At 40.2% G+C, this 19494-nt stretch overlaps 2 protein-coding genes across 5 annotated transcripts in view; both read right to left on the reverse strand.

The window, feature by feature from the left end:
- LOC107652138 (zinc finger protein 420-like) overlaps positions 1 to 19494 on the reverse strand; it is a 181726-nt gene that overhangs the window by 55429 nt on the left and 106803 nt on the right. The gene's annotated exons all lie outside the window — the stretch shown is intronic.
- The window catches only part of LOC100617283 (zinc finger protein OZF-like), a 31597-nt gene continuing 23142 nt past the window's right edge, over positions 11040 to 19494 (reverse strand). For 2 of the 4 annotated variants that reach the window (XM_056820259.1, XM_056820260.1), the window contains 3 exons: positions 15997 to 16123; positions 14433 to 14528; positions 11040 to 12659 (listed from right to left, as the gene is read on the reverse strand). In XM_056820259.1, the coding sequence (XP_056676237.1) occupies positions 11383 to 12659; positions 14433 to 14528; positions 15997 to 16123 (1500 nt within the window). In that variant the 3' untranslated portion in view covers positions 11040 to 11382. The other 2 variants (XM_056820262.1, XM_056820261.1) reach the window with 2 other exon arrangements.

The following is a 19494-nucleotide window of genomic DNA, read 5'->3' on the forward strand; positions in this document are numbered from 1 at the left end:
ATGGGGAAAAGGACTTGGGGGGGGAAATTGCATTGACATACAATGAGTGGCTACAAAAAGGAACCATAAAACTAAAGAACAGAAAGATGAGGAAATGCAATTGCTGAAAGATGTTGAAGAAATATGGAGTAAAGTTTATGGAACAATGGAAAGTGACACAGGAGGAGAAATGAATGGGGATATTGTTATAACAACTGGTATATACATGCAATAAACTTGCTAGTAAAAAATGACTTGGCAAACCAAGAAGAAAAAGAAACAGTTTCTAAAACCTTAAAAGCATTCTCAGCACAAACCAAAAACAGATTATTAGAGGAAAAGGACTATAGTTCACAAACTAAAGGTAGGGAACTAAAGCAACAAGCAAATATAGTAGAATCACAAATAGTAGGGAAGTCTAATGATGCAAAAGCAAAAAGTTTCACTGAACTTGAGGGAAAAATATCAAAAGCAGTGCCAGAAAAGACATAAAATAACAGAAATCCTCCACAGGCCTCTGAAGCTGGGGCTCAGCTCAAAAGCTGAGAGACTTGAAACTCAATCTGTGCTAAAGTATAGGGCAAAACCCTATTCCCTCTACCTTGATACCTTCCCATTTTGGACTTGTTATTAAATCATCTTTATTTAAATAAATGCAGTCAGATAATCTTTGAAAGGGCGAGGGGGGGGCCTGAAAGGAGAAAGAGTTTCTTAGAGGAGAAGGTTCTATGTAACCTCAAGTACCCTAAATCTTGAGGTACCTATCTGTGCCTCTCCCCCTTTCACCCTGGTATAATATGTATAAGTAGAATGTTTTCGCACAGCTTCAAGTTACCATCTTTTCCCAACATTTTTATGATATATTTTGGGGTAACGTACTTTTAAAGTCTGTGACCTTTGGAGTTTGAGTGATAAAAGAGTTTGAAATTTCCTAAGGAATATGTTGGTGTTCACAGAAAAGAGGACCCCCTGGTTTCGGTATGTCCAGACTTTCTAACATTCAATGGAATGTTGGCACTGACTGGAACTAATTCTAATCTTTTCAAAATTCTAGCAGGATGCTGCAAGTAGCAATCTGGGACCCAATTCCTGCAAATTTTTACCATCCATGCAGAGGTTTACAAGAGAAGAGACATAACCTCTAACAGTGAACAACATGAGTTAGATCCTGAGGTATTTGATTTTGGGGACTTCCTAGTACCACAGGAATATGATTTATTGAGTCTAGAACTCAGTAAGAGGACAGGTATTCAATCATTTTTCAGTCATATCTGATTCTTCATACCCCATTTGGATTTTTCTTGGCAAAGACACTAGAGTAGTTTTCCATTTCCTTCTCCAACTCATTTGATAGATGAGGAAATTGAGGGAAATTTGCCCAAGCACATATAGCTAGTAATGTTTTCATTGAATGAGTCTTATGTAACATGTGGGACGTGCATGAGGCGTAACTCAAAGAATCTAGCTCACTGATTCCTGAGCACTCAGGGAAAGGTCTAGGAGGATTCACCTTCGAGGATGGAAGACCTCAGAAAACATCTCAAAGAAATGCTGGCTAATGGCATCATCACAGAATCCAGTGGCCCATAGTAGTGGTATCTTAAAAAAAGGAAAGATACGGATGTGTGTTGATTAATGAACTTTGAACAAAAAGACTAAAGTATTATACGGCGTGTGCCAGGTGTCCTGTAATTGTCTGCCAGGCAGCCAATGCTTTTCAGTCTTGGACTGGCAGAGTGGATACTACCAGATCCCCATGTCTGAGGAAACAAATGAAACACTAGTTTTATCTGTCTAGTTGGATTTTTTACCAGGTTGAATGAATGCCCCAATGGCAAATGGAGAAAATGATTGAAGGCACGAATTAGCTGGAAATGTTAGAATGCCTTTATGGCATCATTGTCTGAGGTAAGATACTGGAAGAACATGAGGAGAGGCTGATGAAAGGATTAGATTGTTTGGAAGAAGCAATTCTGAACTTGTCAAGTGGCAAATGCCAATTCTGAAGAGCTTCTCTTAAGTCTGTGGCTACATTATTTCCCAGCAAAATGTGAGCACTAATCCAGAGAAGGTGGAAGCACTTCTCAAGTGGCCACACCCACAAAATCGTGATGATTTGAAAACTTTTCTGGGACTTAATGGTTTTACAAATTTGTTAAGAATCATGCTATATTAGAGGGGGCAGCTGGGTGGCTCAGTGGATTGAGAGCCAGGCCTAAGGGTACTAGATTCAAATCTGACCTCAGACACTTCCTAGCTATGTGACCCTGGGCAAGTCACCTAACCCCTACTGCCCAGCCCTTACTGTTCTTATGCTTTGGAACTAATATAGTATTGATTCTAAGATGGAAGGTAAGGTTTAAAGAATTATGCTATATTAGAGGCAGCTAGGTGGTTCAGTAGATAGAGAGCGAGGCCTGGAGATAGGCAGTCCTGGGTTCAAATATGTCCTCAGACACGTCCTAGCTGGTGTCCCTGGGCAAGTTTCTTAACCTCAGTTGCCTCACCCTTATCATTCTTCTGCCTTGGAACTGATGCTTATTGATTCCTAGACCGAATCGAAGGTTTTTTAAAAAAAGAATGATGATCTATTGTTAATCATTAAGTAACCTCACTTATGAACATATGATTGCAGAGTCCCAGAACCAAAAAGAGAAGAAAAACAAAGTTGTCTTAAAATCTACACATTCTTTTGGTGATAAATGGAAAGCAAATGTGCGAAAGCCTTCAAGGTCTTAATCAATTGCCTTGCCCATGCACTGGTTATTACAATTAAAGTTCCAGATAACAAAAAAGGATCTTCCTGCCAAGACAGTGCTGAGGTTGTTTTAGACTGTGACTGATCTCATATAGGGAACCAAGAAGCAAGGAATAAGAAAAGAAATCAATGAGAGAAGTAAAAGGGTTGTCTTGAGTCAGGGAGGGCTCAGTTGAGGTTAGCTAATGTAAATTTATGGTGTATTCAATTAGTATGGTTGTATGACTTTCTTCAGCTCTGTTTAGAGCAGGAGTAGTTACCAAATATTACTGATTTCCCTTCTGTGACATCTCTCCCATCTGTCTTCCCACTAACATGACTTCTAGTTAAGGTCCTCATTACATCTCACTTGGATTATTACAATAAACTCCCAACTTATGAGAAAGAACATTATCCACATCCAGAGAAAGAACTGTGGGAGTAGAAATGCAGGGGGAAAACCCCATACGATTCATCACATGGTTTGATGGAGATATGATTAGAGATGTAGACTTTAGACAATCACTATTGCAAATATTGATGAGATGGAAATAGGTTTTGAACAATGATACATGTAAAACCCAGTAGAATTGCTCATTGGCTCTGGGAGGTGGGAGGGAGGAGAGGAGGGAAAGAACATGAATTACATAACCATGGGAAAATATTCTAAATTAATTAATTAAATTAAAAAAACAATTAACTTCCAACAGTTCTTCCTCCTTCACCCTTCACCTCTCTGCTCCTTCCAATCCATCTTGAATACTACTACTAGGATAATCATTTTTAAATATGCATCTGAATGTGTAATTTCTCTGCTTGGGGATTCTCAAAAGGTTCCCTATTTCCTACCATGGGAAGTTCAAACTATTTTACCTAGGATTCAAGGATCTACACAATCTGACATCATCCTACTTTTCCAGCTTAATGCCGTACTCCTCCTCCTTCTCCTCCTCCTCCTCCTCTCAGATATGCAAAATTCTAATCAAATTGGAAAATTCTTTGTTTTCCTGACTTTGTGACATTGATCTGTTTCTTCATCCTAGAATGTCCTCCTGTCTTCAAAGGGTACCTCTTTTATGAAATCTTGACTGATTTCCTGTTGATTGCAAATATTATTCTGAGACATTACAAACCACTATGCACTTCTCTGATTCATTTATCACATATGGCACATATCACAATCACCAGATGGTGCTGACAGCCACCCACCTGATATATCCAGGCTGCTGATCCCATCATTGATGGCAGACTCAAGGTTAAATGCCAACTCACCTCTGCTATACTCCCACATCTCCATACCCTTAAGGATTTCAAATGGCACACGATGCAGATTTTTCTAAAAGATTATTGCAAGTTGGTATGTCCTGTATGATCTCCAGTGCCACCCACCAGGTATTAATGTTGGAGGTGATGGCAAGACCTTGACAGTTTTGCCTGGTTCAAAATCCTCTAAAAGCAGTGACTAGTCCCAGCAAATTCTCCCTTAGTTTTCAGAGAGTGGCTAAGGTAGAGAGGTATAACAGTATAGTATATAGTACAATGCTCTCATACTGCCATCTGACATGGTAGAAGGTAAGAATCCAAGTTAAAAATTGTTTTAGTTTTAAGAATTGTATTTGCTATACAGGATTTAGGGTTCTGTAGACATCATGTATTGTGAAAAAATTTAAATATTATAGTTATAAAAAATGCAAAAATTAAAATTAAACTTCAATAAAAATATATATTTTAAGAGATTTAATAATGATCATTAAAAATCAAGGATTAAATAAGATACAAAATAAAGACCACATGTCCATGGCTGATCAACCCATTTAAAATCCCCATGCTTAGTTTACCATTGCCACCAAACTTGATGTCATCATGGCAAAAACAGAGGGGCAGGACCACCCACTCAATATTTGTCCCCTGTCTAGAGGAAGTACGTAATGATAGGAAGTCAGTGGACTCCTGGGAAATGTAGTTCTCTTTTAGGGTAACACATTTTCAGTTGTACATTTCCCCTGAGATCCTTGGAAGACTAGTCTCTCCAATGGATCATATAAATAAGCAGCTTTTAAATTACAATAATCAGAGACAGAGACAGACAGAGACAGGCTGAGCCAAACAGGGAGAGTGAGTCAGTCTTTATCACTCACAATAAGATTGTTTCCAACCAAACTCCAGACTCTAACTCCATTCAGAACTGACTTCCAATCCAAACTGAATTCAATTGTGAACTCACTTCAATTGTCCTTTTACCTCTTACTTTTAAAGAAATTTTCTCTTATGTCACCTGCCCTAACTTTTCATGTCTACCAATCACAGTAGACGATTTTTTAAAGGACTGACCTTCTTAGTTGTCATCTTCTTTGGTTCTCACCTTCTCTGGTTAGATTAAATCTTCAGAGTACTTTACAACTCTTTGTTGAACTTGCCTTTTTTTTTAAACATTATTTTATTTGGTCATTTTCATATATTGTTCATTGGAAACAGATCATTTTCTTTTCCTCCCCCCTCAAATCCCCCCCACCCCTTCCCTAGCCAACGCGTGATTTGTCTGGGTATCACATGTTTCTCCCCAGTGTGGATTCTCTGATGTACAGCAAGATGGGAGGTTGTACTGAATGTCTTTCCACATTGCTTGCATTCATAAGGTTTCTCCCCAGTGTGGACTCTCTGATGTACAACAAGAATGGAGCTCTAACTGAATGTCTTTCCACATTGATTGCATTCATAAGGTAATATCCCAGTTTGGATTTTCTGATGTCCAGAAAGATTGACCCTGTGCATAAGTCTTTCCACACTGATTATTTTCGCTATATTTTCCCTCAGGATCCATTCGTTGATGTTCAATATGAGATGAATTTTGAGATGCAACACAGAATTCCCTGGAAGCAAAGTTAACAAGACCATCACTAATGGATCTTTGTAGGTTCATTTCTTCCACAGGAAAGCTCACCTCTGTTGGATTTGCCTTAATGTCAGGTCTGATTTCTCCTTCTAAGAGAAACATATGGTAAAACATACATATAGAGAGACATATACTTATATAACATATTCTTTCTTTGACAGTCAGAACATAAACTGCTTCATATCCTATTTCCTCAGGTAAGAATAAACCTAGTTAAAAGAAATAGGGAAGGTAACTACATCCTGATAAAAGGCAGTATAGACAGTGAGGAAATATCAGTACTCAACATGTATGCACCAAATGGCAGAGCATCCACATTTCTAAAGGAGAAACTAGTGGAGTTCAAGGATGAAATAGATAGAAAAACTATACTTTCTCCCCAGTGTGGATTCTCTGGTGTAGAGCAAGACTGAAGCTCATATGGAATGTCTTTCCTTGCATTCATAAGGTCCTCAGACCCCGAGCCTCAGTGCAGAGGGCCTGGCTGGAGGAATGAGCTGGCGGTGACTAACATCTTAACGAGTATCAAAGCTGCTGCCACCCTGATCTTCCCAAAGAAAACTGTGCATGCTCTAGTCATTGATGATAGATTAGAGGCATTGCTTGGTCAGATCCCTCTTATAACTGAGATGTACCAGGATTGCATGCAGAGAAAACAAGGCATGGGGAAGGGAACCGAGGAGGAGATTGGGGACGTGACTGGACAGACTAATAAGGATGATGTAGTTACTAATACTAATACTGGACACCATGAGGTGCAGTAGGGGGGAATGACCTTGCCAATAGCATACAGGCACCAATGAATGCATCTCCTCACAATCTTGCAAATGTATCAAAGGCTCAAAAGATTCTGCCTTTGTGTGATATAGCTAAGGTCACTGATAACTGGCATTTTACATGTGAAGGTTCATAAGTCATTCACCACCTGTGACTTAGAATCTTTAAGAAAACGTATGCCTAAATTTTTATTAGAACCTCATCTCGTGATTAAATAACTGAAAAGAGCATTTTGCCTCTATGATCCAGATTTCGGGGATGTAGAAATTCTTTTATCTGAACTTTTTACACCCCAGGAACATAAAAATTTTATTGAGCAAACTAAAGATTCTTCACTCACGAGCTGGCCAGAAGTTTTTAAGGATCTGGATTTTTCTAATCCAAGATCAATGGCTTATCTAAGAAAATGTCGTGAGGATCTATTGCAGGGAATGAAGCAACTGTCAGAAAGACCCAATGCATGTGGAAAATTTGACAGATTATCCCAAGGAAAAAACGAACACCCAAGAACATTTATTGATCGCCTTATTGAAAAAAACTGAGGGACTGTTAGGTTTTAGCCTTGATTCAAAAGAAGCAGAAGTACATGTGAGGAGACAATTTCTCAAGGGCTGTGATAAGCACTTGAGGGATTCCTTCAGGAACTATTGCCCTAAGTTTGACACCATCTCACTTAATGAACTTAGAGATACTGCCACCTATATTCATGATAACTAGGTATATCAAGAAAGAGAAAACAATGATCTAAAAATAAAAGCTTCAAGAAACCTCTGAAAATATTAAGGCAGAAAGAATTAGAGGAGGTTAAGAACCTGGCTAGAATTAAGACATTTAACAGACAAACCACACAGTATAGACAGACACCCCAAAGTCAACAGAGGGTGCAAAGAGACACCAGGACTTGCTTTTTGTGTTCTCGTCAAGGACACATAGTAAGAAACTGCCCGATGAAACATCACTATGAAGAGGGCCAAGATAAGAGAGTTTGGAAAGGTCAAAATGCATATTATCAGGGAAAAGTATATAATAACAAAAACTATGGGAGACAAGACTCTAATAGCAAGCAATGTTGTTCTCACTACAGACTTCAAGAATAGGAGACCCCAGACCTGAAATCCATGGAAGCAGCAATAGCTTCTGGAACAAAACCCCGTTATTCAGAAGTTGTAGTGAAAAATAAGCATTATACTGCATGATGCCAGGCTGTAGAAAAATGAGGGCATAAGCATAAAGGGAAAAAAGAGAGATGGTAGAAAGGAATATGAAAAATTTTAAATTTTTGTGGTGGAGAAACAGATAGTTGGGGAAGATGCCAAGGGAAGCAACTTAAGTACAAAACAAAAAGCTATAATTGAGGTGGAAAATGAAATTGCACAGATAATAGCAGACATGAAACACGACATTTATGGTTCACAATACATGGGCACACAAAACTGCATGGAGAAAAGCAAGGCACAGATTAAATCCTTTTTGGAAAATTTTTTAGCTTGCAGAATGGATCTAGGAAGTGGAAAATCAAACAGGGTTAGCAAATCTTTCAAACAGCAATTTAAGTATCCAGACCATTCTGACAAGATAGCTAAACAAAATACTGTTATAAGAAACTTTGGAACTGATGCATTTGTACATGTAAGAGGGGAAAGAAAGGAAAATGGGGGGAGTAGTAACTTAAATCCAAAAGCCAAAGACTTTTTTTTAAACAATATTTTATTTGGTCATTTAAAAACATTATTCATTGGCGACAAAGATCATTTTCTTCCCCCCCCCCCATAGCCCACGCACGATTCCACTGGGTTTCACATGTGTTCTGTCTTGATTCGAACCCATTTCCATGTTGTTGGTATTTGCATTAGTGTTCATTTAGAGTCTCTCCTCAGACATGTCCCCTTAACCCCTGTAGTCAAGCAGTTGCTTTTCCTTGGTGTTTTTACTCCCAGTTTGTCCTCTGCTTGTGGATAGTCAAGGCCCTTCCTACCCATGTGCACCATCATAAAGATGCTTGTGTATATTTCTGGGATACCCCACTATGGGGGTGGATTTTCACCCTGAGGATAGCTCAAATTTAAATATATTTTTGTTGAGTTTTTTGTTATTATTTATCTCATTTGGAGTATTGTTTCCATAAATATTTTTATTATGTTTTTGTTATTGTAACATATTATTAGTAAAATTACCATTATTCCTAAATTTTATGTTATTAAGAATACCTGATTCCAGTTTCTGCAACTTAACATTAAGTGTCCTTTTTTCCTACATAATAATATTTTGGTTGTTTATTTGTGAATTCCTGCATTGGGGCTAGAGTTACTCCCTGATTTTCTAGTTTTTCTCTTAAAATTTTATTTTCTTTCTTTAAGGCTGCCATTGATTGACTGTTCTCCTTATGTTTTTGTGCATGGCCCTTAAAAACAGACAGCCAACCTCCTCAATTCCTTGAGATATACAAGAGACTCAATTCGGGCAGCTAGTCTTAAAGAAGTCTTTGGCCACTTTACAACAATTATCAATGAATTGTCTCTGAATTTGTCTAATATCCCATTCTCTGGACAAAGCAAGGTCAATATATCTATTCCCCAGCTCTATGAGTCGGTCCACAAACTGGGAGTAGTTTTCATTGAATTTTTGTTTAGTCCTTTTGAATTTTGACTATGTATATGGCCTATCAGAGCAAGCTCTCATGGCTGTCAGTAGTGTTTCTCTCGCCTGGCATAGTTTTGTGTAATTTCCCTCAATATTGGGGCCCCTTTTTGGATCCTGAGTCTGTCAATGAGTTGCTCTCCTACCTTGCTTATTCTAAGCAAGAGATAATGTTTTATTTTTCTCTTTGTCAAAAAACGTCTAATAAAATTTCAATATCCACTCAATTGGGGTCAAATGTTTTGAATATGATCTCCATTCTTTAAATAATTCATTGGTTCTTCTTTGGAAAAAGGGGTGTCTTTGAATCTACTTAGATCTTGGGGAAGGGGGATGAAGAGTGAATGGTCTTAAAGACATCACATTTTTGCCTTTATTAAAGTGGGTACTTCCTTTAAGGGTAAGAAGCTTTTAACTGAATCATTTTGTATTCCTGCCTCTAGGATCCATGCTTGGTTTTTAGTGGGGTAGTTAAGGTGAGTGGCTGAGGGGGTGGGACTGTGGGCAGGGAGTGGTAGAGCAATGAAAGGTAAGATCAGGAGGAGGGATGAATTGGGTAGGGTAGGAGGGGCTGGGACAGAAGAGGAAGGACAGGAGACAGGGGTGAAAGGGATAAGCTGGGCAAGAGAGTGGGTGCATTGAGTAGGAGGAGAAAATTGTGCAGGGGAGAATAGGACAGAGATTCCAATAATGAGGAAGATATATATATATATACACATAAGTCTTTTATTCTGGGTTTCATTTTTAGCCCTTGGATTTATCCATCATCCCTGTGGCTATTTGATTAATCTCGAGAGTATTCCACCAGTTATTATGCAACCATAAACTACTACTTCATCAAATAAAGTTATTTTATTTCAAAGTGAATGGAATTTGAGTCTCACATTCTTGGCCTAAGATACTTCTACAAAATTGTTGTGTGTTTTCCCCACAAGAACTCCCCTCTATTATGTCTCTGACCCAGTGATAGTGGCCTCCAGAATGATTCTTGATGAGGACCCTTCATCTTAAAATGCTGCCTTTCCCTTAGTTGTTTCCATTGCTTGGAATATGTCCTCCATGCTCACCTTAACCTCTTGAACTCAGTCTTCTCAGGTAGCATCTCACTTTCTGAGAAGTTTCTCTTGGTCTCTAAAATTCGTAGAGCTTTCCTTATGAGAGTCCTAAATCCTGTTCTTCCTCAGGCCTTTAAATTCTACCTCAGAGCCTGAATTCTACCTGGGCCACTAACACCTTCCCTATCTCTTCAACACCTTTCTCTTTTCCTCCTCCATTCCCAGGGCTCAGACCCTCTTACTGATCAGGTAGATAGACATAAACCTGGAGAAGCAGACTAATTTGAATGTAGAGGTCCCTACCATTTGAAATGCTGACAGCAAGTGTCTCTTCAGAAAACATTCTGTAGGTTAAAATTTATATGGAAGAATATATTTGACAGAACTGACTAAAAATTATAAGGTAGTACTACTTCAATTTACATCTCTTCTATCAGGATAAATGTATTTCATATTGTATGTGTAACTGTGAAACCCCTATTTTCTCTTTTATGATTGTAATAACATTAGCTTTTATTATGATTTTTATAACATAACCATTAGTTTTGAGTTCATAGTAAAATAATATAGTTTGCTTTATGAAAATAATTCAGTGCATGTATTGTCATACATGTTTGCAGATTATTTTAAAATTTATGACATTATCATTAATGTCTAATACCTCAATTATTGTAATTTTAATTTACTATCTAACAAAATATAACCACATGACTGTTTTCCTAGCTGCTCAAAATCCCCATGTTCTCATCTGCCATCACAGGAAAGAAGAGAGCAAGAGGCAGGGTTCCACAAAATTTATACTGTGATTATATCAGCACGAAAAAACAGGATGAGAGTGGGGTGCTATGAATCAGATTTTAGGGTTACAGAATTCTAATTACACAATGCTGCCCTAGAAAGGTGGGGAGAGAAAATTTCCTTCATACAAAAAAACACTGCCACCGAATATGAAGATCCTTCCACGTAGCTTTTATTTTTATGGTTCTATCCAGAGTAGGTTTTCTGAAGTACAGCAAGATGGGAGTTCCAACTGAATATCTTTCCACATTCCTTGCATTCATAAGGTCTCTCCCCAGTGTGGATTCTCTGATGTCCAGCAAGAAGGGAACTTATACTGAATGTCTTTCCACATTGCACATTCATAAGGTTTCGCCCCAGTGTGGATTCTCTGATGTACAAGACTCGAGTTCCTACTGAATGTCTTTTTACACTGCTTGCATTTATGAGGTTTCTACACTGTGTGCATACTCTGATATTCAGAAAGACGGGAGCTATGACTGAATGTCTTTCCACATTGCTTGCATTCATGAGGTTTGGCCACAGTGAATTCGCTGATGGTTCACAAGACTAGAGTTCTGAGTGAATGGCTTTCCACATTGACTGCACTCATAAGGTTTCTCCCCAGTGTGGATTCTCTGATGTACTACAAGATTGGAGCGTTGATTGAATGCCTTTCCACATTGCTTGCATTTATAAGGTTTCTCCCCAGTGTGAATTCTCTGATGGGTCACAAGACTAAAGTTCCGAGTGAATGTCTTTCCACATTGCTTGCATTCATAAGGTTTCTCTCCAGTGTGGATTCTCTGATGTACAGCAAGACGGGAGTTCTGACTGAATGTCTTTCCACATTGCTTGCATTTTTGAGGTTTCAAACCAGTGTGGATTCTCTGATGAAAAACAAGACTGGAGCTCTGACTGAATGTCTTTCCACATTGCTTGCATTCATAAGGTTTCAAACCAGTGTGGATTCTCTGACGTCGAGAAAGAGTGGAGGTATGAAAGAATGTCTTCCCATTTTGCTTGTATTCATGAGAGTTATTCCTAGTGTGGATTCTCTGATGTACAACAAGATGGGAGTTCCTACTGAATGCCTTTCCGCATTGCTTGCATTCATAAGGTTTTTCCCCAGTGTGGATTCTCTGATGTACAACAAGACTGGAGCTCTGACTGAATGTCTTTCCACATTGCTTGCATTCATAAGGTTTTTCCCCAGTGTGGATTCTGTTATGTACAGCAAGATGGGAGTTCGTACTGAATGTCTTTCCACATTGCTTGCATTCATGAGGTTTCTCCCCAGTGTGAATTTTCTGATGTACAGCAAGATGGGAGTTCTGACTGAATGTCTTTCCACATTGCTTGCATTCATGAGGTTTCTCACCAGTGTGGATTCTCTGATGTACAACAAGACTGGAGCTCTGACTGAATGTTTTTCTACATTGCTTGCATTTATAAGGTTTCTCCCCAGTGTGAATTCTCTGATGTGAAGCAAGACCAGAGCTATAACGGAATGTCTTTCCACATTGCTTGCATTCAAAAGGTAAAATCTCAGTGTGGATTTTCTGATGTCCAGAAAGACTGGCCCTGTGCATAAAACTCTTTCCACACTGATTATTTTCGCTATATTTTCCCTCAGGATCCATTCGTTGATGTTCAATATGAGATGAATTTTGAGATGCAATACAGAATTCCCTGGAAGCAAAGTTATCAAGACCATCACTAATGGACCTTTGTAGGTTCATTTCTTCCACAGGAAAGCTCACCTCTGTTGGATTTGCCTTAATGTCAGGTCTGATTTCTCCTTCTAAGAGAAACAAATGGTAAAACATACATATAGACACATACACTTATATCTTATATACTTTATTTGACTGTCAGAACATAAACTGCTTCATATCCTATTTCCTCTGATAAGAAGAAAAGGCTTCCAACTTAAAAGGGCATAATCCATCCTTTGAGAATGCCAATGACTCAAAATTAAAGAATAATTTAAATAATAAAGAGTCTTCCATATGATCTCATTGACTCTTCATAACAAATCTGGGACATGGGACAGACTAGCTTTATTATATTCCCTTCTCAGACCATCAACTCAGAAAGTCTGGATGAGTGACTTGACCTGAAATCCTGGCAAATGAGACCAAATCTTGTAACTGGGCATGTTCTGTCAACAGTACAAGACAATTCACTTTCACTCTTTTCCTTTTCCTTTTCATTATCTGTACATTCAATCCTCTCTTTGGAAGATAGGTATGACACTACTGGGTACATGTAGACTAAACACTTCTATTATTTCATCATTTAGCTTCTCTGTTAGAATTATGGAATTCCCTTCATGACTGCTTTCAACCTTATTTTTTTATTCCAGTATCTGAGATCAATTGTTGGAATTTACTACTCTTTTTTGTATTTATTCAAAGTACAGAAGATTTTCTTCTGTTCCCTACTCCTTGAGGGAAGTTATTACTTTTCATGCCTCTTTTTACTAAAATAAAATCCTTCTACTAAATACAATTTAAACAAAAACATGGCATTTCACAAGCTTCAAAACTGTATGACACACAGTAGGGGCTTTATTCAAATGGTCTTTATGTTTATCATTAGAATGTGGATCATTTCCTCCTTTGATTGCTTTTCTCCTTAAACTTGCATTCTCTTTACTCCTGTAGTTCCTGAATTCCCTGTTGAATTAAACGCATTTCCATTCCCCAACACTCCTTTACCCCTGGATCATCTCAGAGGAAGATTCAGGATCTGTTGCTTCTTTCTAAACCACCTCCATGTCTGGATTCTAGATTGTGAGCTCCAGGACAGCGCAGACTGGTGCTTACCTTCCTTTGTATGCTCAGAGTTAAGCACTGTTCTTAAACATATTTATCTAATACATGTTTACTGACTGGACATTGGGCTTAACCATTTCACCCCAATGCTCCAAACACTTGGACTTGATCTCTTCCTCCCTATGAGGTACTATCCATCATCTGTCCTCCGGTTCATGGCTAAACTGCTAGATATGGCCATTTGCAGTGAGTTGTGCTGGTGCTTCTCCTTTTTTTAATTGACTATACATTCCTCCAGAATCCTCTGTCTGGTTCTCTTGAAAACCCAGGCCACCTCCCCACATTTGACCTCTCCAGTACTCCTTACCTTCAGAACCTTCCCTCTCATGATTAGCTGCCCTGGATCTGGGCTCTTGAGGGTTTCAATAGAATTGCTGGCATACTACTGTCTGCTCTACTACAGGGTGATTTCCAGGAGAGCAGGGGATGTTCCCTGAAACCTTTGATGTCCCCCACAACTTACCCCAGGACCCAGCACAGAGCAAGCCCTCATAGAGGATCACAGACAGGTCCCCTGAAGGGAGCTAATAGGAAATGGAATTCAATAGCCTCATCTTACAGATAGGAAAACTGAGGCTCAGGGGCTCATGGACTTGCCCAGGCAGTACCTGCTAAAAGCTCTGAAAAAGAATTCCAAGTCGGGTACTCCGGCCCCCCAAAATAGCCCTGGCATCACCAGAGTAAAAGGAAGCCTCTGGTCACCATGGTTCTCCCACACCTCTTTTTCCCTCTCTCACCTGGGTACCAGATCCTCAGACTTTCTTGCTCCAGAATCCATGGGACATCCCTCTGCTCCAAATAAGAGATCACTTTTTCTGGGGGACCTAAAAGCCCTGGGCATGGGGAACAGTCAGAGAACGGAGAGAAGTATGTCACTGAGTTCTCTTGAGGGAAAGGTTGGGGAGTCCAATGACTCCACTCAGAGACTGGCAATGGAGTTCCGACCCAGGTCTGCCCACCTCCCTCAGTGAATGTAACGAAAGTGCCTAGGGTAGGATGGGCCTGTTACCATGCTGTGGGACCTGGAATTAGCAGCAGCCCCTCCCTATCCCCAGTTCTGTTCTGGTCCATTCAGGGAGTATCTCCTAAACTCCCAAACTAGATCTGAGGACTTTGAGGAATTGGCTTCTGTTCCATTACCCACCATTCTCCTCCCTCTCCAACACCTCTCTGAGCCTCATGGACTCTTCTCTCCTGGTTTTCTGCATCCTCTGCTGGGAAACTCAGCAATCCTTATTGGGCCCAATGCTGTCTCTCAGCCAGTCCATTCATCCGATTAATCACAGAGAAGGGAAAGCAGGGCCTGCGGGAGCCCTGGAGGAGGATTTCCTCAGCATTTAGGGAGCGGAAAAAAGGGGGTAGAAGGTTGATTTAAATATTGGTTCTGGGGCATTTCCTTTAGAGAAGGCTGGATTAAGTTCATAGGTTTACACTACCTGCAAAGTAGAGGCAGCTAGAAGGGGAATGGACTGGGGAGAGAGCTCAGAGCCAGGAAGGTCTCCATTTACATCTGGCCACAAAGCACTCCTAAGTAGGTGCCTCAGAAAAAGCCACTTAAATCAATCTATTTCCTCATCTGTAAAATTGGGATAATACAGTCACTGAATTAGGAAGATGCAGGTGAGGAAAAAGTGCCAGAATATTACAGATAAAATTCTTGGCAGAGCCCCAGGCCTAGAGCAGGTCATTATAAACACTTCATCCCATCCCTCCCTTCCTAACTGGCTCTGCTGGAGGATTAGGGCAATAGGAAGGAAGACTAAGGACAAACCATCTGTCCTGGGGACACCAAGTAGTTGTGAGCTATGAATTTATGCTGGTTAAAGAGAAAAAGATGCCCAATAGAAGATCCACCTTAGAGAGGAAGATGGTGGAAGGAAACCCTCCTGAACACTTTTGCCAGATGGGTTTCAGAGATTCAATTCTGGGTAAAGGAATGTCAAGACAGAATCAGGCAGAGCCCTGGAAAAGCAGCAGGCCATTATAAATACTTCATCCCTTTTATCCCTTCCTCACTGGCTCTGCTCAAAATCAGCTTTGAGATTATGTCCACCTCTGAGTTTCTCCAGCAAGCATTTGATCTTGGACATCAGGGGCAAAAAAGGGAGCCCCGAAGTTCCTATTACACAATACAAAGTCCTTTTATAGGAGAACCAGGCAGCAGGAGGGTCCTGGCTCAGGGACTCAGCATACCAGCCCTCATCCCTTCCTCATGACTGAAAACTACTACCAACCCTGCCTGCTGCTGAGGGCGATTTTCCCTTAGATGGTAGACTCAGGCAGCAGAGAGGGTCTCCTTACCCACAAAGAGAAGGTTCCGGGCATTCTCCAGCATCACCTCCTTGTACAGCTCCTTCTGGGGAGGGGACAAGAGACCCCACTCCTCCCTCGTGATGTCCACAGTCACATCCTGGAATGTCACCATCTCCTAGAGAAATAGAAGAGGGAGAGAGAGAGAAATAGAGAGACAGAGAGAGAGAGACAGAGAGAGAGAGATGGAAGGAAAGAGGGAGATAAAGAAAGGAATTTAACTCAGAACCACTCTGGCTCAGTCTGAGCAATAGCGGGTGTTAAGGCATTCGAAAGCCAAGGCAGAGAAAATGGGTCAGTCCTTATCACTCACCTGACCGGTCTGAAGGAAAGCTGTCTGTGGGGTTCCTCCAAGCTCAAGCTCCAGGAAGAACTGAATTCTAGCCCTCTCCACAGGAAATCACAAGAACTATAGAGGCTGTTCTCTACCTCACTTCCTGCCTCTCACATGTGCCAAGGGTGGCTCAAGCTTGACTTAGAACAGCCCAGAGGTCTGTCCTTTTTTTCCCACATGTCTGTTGAAGTTCATTTTCTCAGATAATTAAATCTTGAGTTTAATGGAGACCTTCCTAATCTTGTTAAACTAAGAAGGGAGGAGAAATGTAGTTTCTCCTGATTCTGTTATTCCAACTATCTCTTATTGTTATTGATCAGGAAATAGCTCAATCAGATCTTCTAAAGAATGGTCTGATTACAGTGGAATAGTTTTAAAATTCATAGGACACAGCTATAGAAAAGGTGGGTGTTCTGTCTAGATAAGAGAAAACAATGTGTTTGGGATACACTTTGCTCAAGATAGCTCCTGGTCACCTAGTGTGAAAATCCCTGGAAGGAAATTTGAGATGCAAGACTAGAGGTCAGCACAGAGATTGGGGCAGAAACTATAGATCTGAGACTCTGATTACATCACTGGTAGATGATGAGATCACCAAGTAAAGAAGTCCAGAGGGAGAAGAGTGGAGGGCCAAAGACAGGGTTGCAGGAAATCCCTCACCTTAACCCTAGTGTTAGAAGATCTAGAGGAGTGTAAGGATAATTTTAGGGTTGTGACCTCATCTAAATTAATTTGGTTACCAGGGAATATCCCAAATATTTACCAAATAAAATACCCAAGTCAGTTTGGAAATTTATGGTGGTTTAATTAATAGAGAGGTAAGGAATTAAGGAAAGAGAGACAGAAAGGGGATAGGATTTCTTCCAACTGGCCTGGGCCAGGGGGGTGGGGGGGTTCAAAGTCCTCCGCCAGGAGGTCTCTGAAGAAAATTAGACACTATCTAAGAGGATGATGTTTGGAATGTAAAAGAAGAAGAATCAACCTCATCTCCAAGAGAGCTCAGAGAAGACGCTTCACCTGAGCTAGGTTACTAGGCTTCTTCCACTATGGTATCAAGGAAAACTCACCGCTAAACCCGGACAATAGGAGCACCCTTGCCAAGATGTCAAGATGCTCAGCAAGGTGGCACCAACCACCTCTAGGCCGTCAAAGAGCCCGGAGGGAGGAAGTGATGCGAAATATACAGAAGGTTTTTACATCAGTTTCCTGCATCTCACATGTACCAATGGTAGCTTGAGCTTGACATAGGTCAGCTGTAAAAAATAGACTCGAATACAGGACTACAATCCCCACGAGCCTTTCCTCCACTTCCCCAGAATGCCTTGTAATCTCACCTGGGCCGAGATCGAGAAGGTATTTAAGCTGATTCAAAGGCTTTGGAGGGGCTCTCGCTCGCTTGGACTTCCTCTTTGGGCAGATGTGGTTTTTTTTTCATAATGTAGGTGAGGTTGTGTCTAGGCCTCTCTATGGCCTGGACATGTGTCTCTTATCCTGTATTTTTCTTAATCCTTAATCTTCAATAAACCTCTAAAAAATATAATACTCCTTGCAGAGAGAAACTAATTTCTACCTGCCTCAGATGCCTCAGTCTCCCCTTCTCCCCTAAATTTTAATCTTAACAGATGGCGACCACGAAGGGATGAGAACTTCTCCAAAAATTTTTAGCCTAGAGAATTTTTTTTTAAAGTCACGATTCTCCAAGATGCTCTTTAGAAAACCATCTTGATCAGCACCTGCCTATGGCCTGCTCCAGCTCCTGCTTCTGCTTCTGGCCTCTCACCTGATGGCTCCCAGCCTGACCCACCCTGGTGGTCTGTCCCTCACCCATCTGGCCTCCAACCCAGACGGCTCATCACCCAGATCCTTGGAGCAGATAGCTCAGGACTCATTTCGACCAGCTGGTAACAGTATTGGCCATGTGGGAGGAGGGGAGAGAAATTTTCCCTTAGGCTAAGCCTCTGAGCAAACGGGGCATATTGGCTCCACATGGACTAGGGCAGAAGGAGGGATCATATCAGGGGAGAAGGGAAAGAGAGACTAGAGAGAAGAAACAGATCTTTTCAAACAGAAACTTAAAAAGCAATGGGCTGTTTAAAAGGATTTTTGACTGTTCTGGTAATTTCATTGATTTTACCTGCCTGTCAGGGAGCAGACTCAGCCCAAAGATTCAACTTTAACTTTGGGGAGGCAAATGGGTGGCTCAGTGACCTGATAGCCAGACATAAAGACATTCGGTCCTGGGTTAAAATCTGGCCTCAGATACTTCCCAGCTGTGGGGCCCTGGACGGGTCCTTTGAACCCCACAGCCTAGCCCTTACCACTGCCTTCTGACAATAGACATTTAAATGGATAAGAACCCAAGGAACTTTGAAGACTAAAGGCTATATTCTAAGGCATTTCAAACTCCAATGGTTTATAAAAATCTCTGTATTCTATTGCATTTTTTATTAAGGATTAACTTTGTGATTTTAAGTTCATATATTACTGGATTCAATATTATTCTGCTTGAACTGAAGGTTGATTGAATTTATTTTGAATGTACTTAGTTTTTAAAATTCTGTTGTTTTCCCCCTATAACTGTGTTGAACAAATATTATTGTGAATAAGCCCATATATGAATAAACAGCTTTTTTCTATTTTGCTGAGGATAGATGGACTTCAGAACTGGTTATAATTGTATTAACAACCATGGAAATTTTAATGTGCTAAATACCTCAAATGATTTGATTTTAAGGATTTTTTAAATATGATTTTTGGAATTTTTTTCTTAACAATCTCTGGTTATTTTTGCCTTCCCCTACCACGAGGTAAGGCCAATAGTAGCTGAAGTGAAATACATTTTATAAACCCCAACATTCCCACATGTGAATGGAGGTTGGGCAGTTAATCTCAGGGCATTTGTATCCCTAAAAGCCTCCAAGATAAAGGAGCACCCCTTTATTTATACTCTTCAGCTCACTATTTTACTTCTACCAGAATATCTAGATTTCTTGATTATGTTCTTAACCCAAGATGAGTTTTACTTTGTTTAAAAAAATATGTTTAAATACCAAGGTTGAAAGATTGCTATGTTTGTAAAAACTGTGACAAATATCCATCAATTCATAGGTTTTAAAAATGTCATACAGCAACTTATGTGAAATATAAAAGTGTGT

This window comes from Monodelphis domestica, chromosome 3 (assembly GCF_027887165.1).
Source record: "Monodelphis domestica isolate mMonDom1 chromosome 3, mMonDom1.pri, whole genome shotgun sequence".
Lineage (NCBI taxonomy): Eukaryota > Metazoa > Chordata > Mammalia > Didelphimorphia > Didelphidae > Monodelphis > Monodelphis domestica.